The sequence below is a fragment of the Protobothrops mucrosquamatus genome, unplaced genomic scaffold (genome assembly GCF_001527695.2).
Source record: "Protobothrops mucrosquamatus isolate PMUCROS unplaced genomic scaffold, P.Mucros_1.0 scaffold4413, whole genome shotgun sequence".
In the NCBI taxonomy this organism is placed as follows: domain Eukaryota; kingdom Metazoa; phylum Chordata; class Lepidosauria; order Squamata; family Viperidae; genus Protobothrops; species Protobothrops mucrosquamatus.
Genome location: NW_015390326.1, coordinates 105,746 through 107,904, shown reverse-complemented (window position 1 = coordinate 107,904; position 2,159 = coordinate 105,746). Strand labels below are relative to the sequence as shown.

At 33.5% G+C, this 2,159-nt stretch overlaps 1 protein-coding gene across 1 annotated transcript in view; it reads right to left on the bottom strand.

Annotated features, from left to right (window-relative positions):
• LOC107298990 (zinc transporter SLC39A7) overlaps positions 1 to 1,919 on the bottom strand; it is a 7,380-nt gene extending 5,461 nt beyond the window's left edge. The window contains exon 1 of the mRNA XM_029286653.1: positions 1,863 to 1,919. Within this exon, the coding sequence (XP_029142486.1) occupies positions 1,863 to 1,919 (57 nt within the window). The remainder of the gene's footprint in view (positions 1 to 1,862) is intronic.
• Positions 1,920 to 2,159: the final 240 nt, after the last annotated feature.

Genomic DNA, 2,159 nt, shown 5'->3' with positions numbered 1-2,159 from the left:
GGGGGGGTGAGAAGCACCGACTTGGAGGGCAGAGAATCTCCAGAGACCTTCGGGCAGGGGGTTCCACCATGAGCAGAGCAGGGGGGGCTGGACTAGAAGATCTCCAAGGTCCCCTTCTAACTCTGTTATTCTATTCTATTCCATTCTATTCTATAATTCTATTCTATTCTATTTTATAATTCTATTCTATTCTATTTTCTATTCCATTCAATTCCATTCCATATTTTCTTTATTCTACTCTATTCCATTCCATATTTTCTATTCAATTCCATTTACTATTCTGTTCTGTTCTATCCTATTCTGTATTTTATTATTCTATTCTGTAATTCTATTCTATTTTCTATTTTGTTCCGTTCCATATTTTCTTTTCTATGCCATTCTATTCCATTCCATTCACTATTCTGTTCTGTCCTATCCTATTCTGTATTTTATTATTCTATTTTATTCCATTCCATTCCTTTTTTTCTATTCCATTCTATTCCATTCCATATTTTCTTTTCTATTCTATTCTATTCTATTTATTCCATTCCATTCCATATTTTCTATTCTATTCCATTCTATTCTTCCATTCCACTCCATTCTATTCCATTCCACATTTTCTATTCTATTTTTTTCTATTGTATTCCATTCTATTTAATTCCATTCCATATTTTTTTCTATTCTATTCTATTCTGTTCTATTCTATTTATTCCATTCCATTCCATATTTTCTATTCTATTCTATTCCATTCCATTCCATATTTTCTATTCTATTCCATTCTATTCTTCCATTCCACTCCATTCTATTCCATTCCACATTTTACATTCTATTCTATTCTTCCATTCTATTCCATTCCACATTTTATATTCTATTTCTTTCTATTGTATTCCATTCTATTTAATTCCATTCCATATTTTCTTTTCTATTCTATTCTGTTCTATTCTATTCTATTCTATTCCATTCCATTCTATTCCATTCCATATTTTCTATTCTATTCTATTCCATTCTATTCTTCCATTCCACTCCATTCTATTCCATTCCACATTTTATATTTTATTTCTTTCTATTGTATTCCATTCTATTTAATTCCATTCCATATTTTCTTTTCTATTCTATTCTGTTCTATTCTATTTATTCCATTCCATTCCATATTTTCTATTCTATTCTATTCCATTCCATTCCATATTTTCTATTCTATTCCATTCTATTCTTCCATTCCACTCCATTTTATTCCATTCCACATTTTATATTCTATTCTATTCTTCTATTCCACTCCATTCTATTCCATTCCACATTTTATATTCTAATTCTTTCTATTGTATTCCATTCTATTCTATTCCATTCCATATTTTGTCTTCTATTCCATTCCATTCTATTCTATTCCATTCCATTCTATTCCATTCCATATTTTCTATTCTATTCTATTCCATTCTATTCTTCCATTCCACTCCATTCTATTCCATTCCACATTTTATATTTTATTTCTTTCTATTGTATTCCATTCTATTGTATTCCATTCCATATTTTGTCTTCTATTCCATTCCATTCTATTCCATTCCTTTTTTTCTATTCCATTCTATTCCATTCCATATTTTTTATTCTATTCTATTCTATTCTATTCTATTCTATTTATTCCATTCCATTCCATATTTTCTATTCTATTCCATTCTATTCCATTCCACTCCATTCCATATTTTCTATTCTATTCTATTCCATTCTATTCTTCCATTCCACTCCATTCTATTCCATTCCACATTTTCTATTCTATTTCTTTCTATTCTATTCCATTCTATTGTATTCCGTTCCATATTTTGTCTTCTATTCCGTTCCATTTTTTTTATTCCATTAGATTCCATTCTATTCCATTCCATAATTATTTGGGCCTGGTGGGCGGCCGTGAGCAGGAAGGCAGGCCAGGCCCCGGGAAAGAGCCTGGCCATGGGGTCCCCTCCCCGACTTTTGCCGTTCTTTCTCTGTGCCCCACCAGCCTCGTCTCCTCCCTCCCTCCCTCCCTCCCTCTGACCCAACATAAACTCTTGGCTTGCTGGGGGGGGGGAAACTCCAGTGTGTGTGTGTGTGTGTTTGTGTGTCTGCTGCTGAGCTCACCTGGCAGGCCGCTCCGGCCGGCTTCTGACCGACGGAAGGGAAGCTTCTTCTTCCTCAAATGCAGTTGGGGATGA